At 42.5% G+C, this 3,095-nt stretch overlaps 1 protein-coding gene across 13 annotated transcripts in view; it reads left to right on the top strand.

The window, feature by feature from the left end:
* The window catches only part of EPB41L1 (erythrocyte membrane protein band 4.1 like 1), a 106,818-nt gene that overhangs the window by 95,625 nt on the left and 8,098 nt on the right, over window positions 1-3,095 (top strand). For all 13 annotated transcript variants that reach the window (XM_027867186.1, XM_027867198.1, XM_027867193.1 and 10 more), the window contains one exon: window positions 2,272-2,352. In XM_027867186.1, coding sequence (XP_027722987.1) covers window positions 2,272-2,352 — 81 coding nt within the window. The remainder of the gene's footprint in view (window positions 1-2,271; window positions 2,353-3,095) is intronic.

The raw sequence follows: 3,095 nt of genomic DNA, 5'->3' as shown, positions 1-3,095 counted from the left end.
AAAAAAAAAAAAAAAAAAAAAAAAAAAAAAAAAAAAAAAAAAAAATTAAAAGAACAAAACAAAATTAGAAATGGGAGATGTTGGACTAAATTGAGCTAAATGGAACTGGAGGGCCACGTGGGAGGCGATAGACTAGATTGGGCTGGAAGGGACTAAAGGGCCGTGTGGGAGACAGGGGCTAAACTAGAGGGCCATGTGGGAAGCTCTGGACTAGATTCAGTTTCTTCACCTCTACAATAGAGAAAATAATGCTAGTCCTAACGTTTCTCTCTCAGGGTTATTACTGATCAAAAAGAAATATTTTTTTGAGCTCCTACTATGAGCTCGGTTCTATGCTAACTGTGTTAGGGAAGACTAAAAAAACATAAGACATGTAGCAATATTGTTCGAAGAATAACTGTGAACGACTAAGTTATTCTGAGTATTATAAATACTCAAATCTACTACAGAGGACCTAGGAAAGAAGGTGCTGTCCACCTCCAAAGAACTGATAAATAGAATTATGCATAGTGTGTTTTCCATACCTTACAGAGAAGGACCATGTAGGTCCTATATTTTCTTCTTCTTTTTTTTTAAATTTAATTTTGTTACATTTTATATATGTGTGTGTGTGTGTGTGTGTGTGTGTGTGTATGCATGTGTATCTGTGTCAAGTGATAGCCTTCTCTAGTGTGGGGTGGGGAGGGAGGGAGAGAGTTCACAACTTAAAATGTAATAAAATTAAATTAAAAAAGAAATGCAAGACATACATAGTCCTTCTGTCTAAGGTATTCACAATTTAGCGAAAGAGGTTAAAAGTCACCTGAAATGAGAACAAACTGCAAAATTTTGTGTGCTTAAAGGCACAGTTGAATACTGACTCTGAGGGCTGGAAAGATGTGATGAGAGGCAGTTTGGGATAGTGGGAGAGGTGACTCTAGAAGTCAGGGCGTCTGGGTTCAAATTCTGCTGTCTACACTAACTTTTTGACCATGGGCAGGTCACAACCGCCCTGAGCCCCCAAATAAAAAGGTGGGGAGATCCTTTCTGGCAGCAGATCCTCTGGTAATGAACCTTGTATGCTTGATCTGTGTCGTAGGGCTGGGAGGAAAGCTGCAGACCCTAATCGCTATGGAAATGTTTACTCGTGTTCCTTTTGCTGGGAGTTTAGTAGACAGGGAGATCGGTGGGAGATTTTAAGCAGGAAGTTAGACTGTAGCTGGTCTTGAAATCTGAGTAGAATTTACATAGGTGGTAGGCATAGGACTGGGAAAGCATTCTGGGTAGGGGGAGAGAAGAACCAGCATGAGTTGAGTCAGGCTATAGAAGCAGCAACAAATGTACATATTGCAGAGCATTGAAGGCCCTAGCCAGATTGGAACAGAGGGGTTATGCTGGGGTGCTTTTGGAAAGAAAGTTGGCTAAGAAGGCCAGAGCCAAGTGAGACGGGGCCCTATCTTATTTTGATAATAGAAGCACTGCTTTTGGGGGATGGGGCAACTAGGTGACATAGTGGTTAAAGCACTAGGCCTGGCATCAAAAAGGCGAGTTCAAATGCAGCCTCAGATACTTAACAGCTGTGTGATCTTGGGCAAGTCACTTAATTTTGTTTGCCTCAGTTTCCTCATCTGTAAAATGAGCTGGAGAAGGAAATGCTAAGAAGGAATTAGGTACTCCAGCATTTCTGCCAAGAAAACCCCAAATGGGGTCACAGATATTCAGACAGGACTGAAATGATTGAACAAAGAGGGGGATCAGTTTGTCTGGGATGTTGCACAACACTAGACATGGCAGGCCCAGTGGAGAAAGCCATTGTGCCAGGCATAGAGAAGGGACAGACCTGAAAAGCATTTCAAAGAAAGAATTTTTAGGATTCAGTGTGTCTGATCAGATTTAATGAAGAACAAACTGCAGGAGGAAACAAATTGAGGAAAAAGAAAAACCAGACATGTTTCTCAAGTTTTGAGTAACTACAGGAGGGGGGAACCTGTATGTGGCCTCAAGGCTGCAGGTTCCCCAACTACTGAACTAGGCAAATATACCTCTGCCCGGCACGGGGGCATGAAAGGGGAGGGTGTTTACGGCCCTGGATAGATTTGCGGTGATCATGGACAGACTTCCTGTGGTGGTGCCAGTAAACTAAAGTTTAGAAATATCCCTGGGTTCTAATCTCATCTCTTCCACTTGCTCTGGTTAAGTACCTTCCCCCATGTAGGACTTAACCTTCTGACCTGTGAATGAAGGTGTGGATTGGATAAGACAGTTTCTAACTTTTTCTATGTCTCCCTTCAGACTGTGAAAGGAGGATTTTCTGAGACCAGGATAGAGAAACGCATCATCATCACGGGAGATGAAGATGTAGATCAAGACCAGGTATGCCATCTGTTCTACCTAGAACCCTGTGCCTTGATCAGAGGACATCTGGCCAGGCTAGAGAAAAGGATGGGTGTGGGGTAGGGAACGAGTCCATTTCCTACTGTTCTAAGCTCTAATTTGGGAGCAGGAAGGCAGAAGGGTGAAAATTCAGTACAAAGCTGAGATCTGCCTTTCACAAGCGATGGACCTGTTACCACTGTGACTGACAGTGTTAGTGGTATTCATCACTCATCTTCTACCCTGCTCACCCCTCATGCCCACCCTTTATCTGGTGACCTGGCCTTGAGTCCCTGAGAAGCAGTGACTAGGAATCTAAAATGGCTTAGTGGAAAGATCCCTGGACTGAGAGGCCAGTGAGCTGGATTCAGATCTTAGCTTTTCTACTGATCTTATATGTGACCTAAAATAAATTCTTTTCCCTTTCTGGGCTAATTTCCTTCTCTGTAAAAATAAGGGTCCCTTGTCCTTTCTAGTTCTAAATGTAATGATCCTAAGATCCTTTTCTAGTATCAGGAAGTAACTTACTTGGAATTTGAGCAAAAATACCAAGACATTTTCCCCACTAAAAGAACTCACAAGGCACCCTAAACTTCCTTCAAAGCAAATCCCAGATCATGAAGAGGAAAACTCACCAAGCATCCAGTCTTTGTATATGGAGCTCATTAAGTAATCAGAAATAGGCTTAGGTCTCATAGGCAAAACTAAGAAGTGTTACCAGTGCTTGGTCTTTTCTAGAGGTG

This window comes from Vombatus ursinus, unplaced genomic scaffold (genome assembly GCF_900497805.2).
Source record: "Vombatus ursinus unplaced genomic scaffold, bare-nosed wombat genome assembly UNPS02014785.1, whole genome shotgun sequence".
Taxonomy (NCBI): domain Eukaryota; kingdom Metazoa; phylum Chordata; class Mammalia; order Diprotodontia; family Vombatidae; genus Vombatus; species Vombatus ursinus.
Note: the sequence above shows the minus strand (reverse complement) of the source record. Positions and strands in the feature narration are given on the sequence as shown.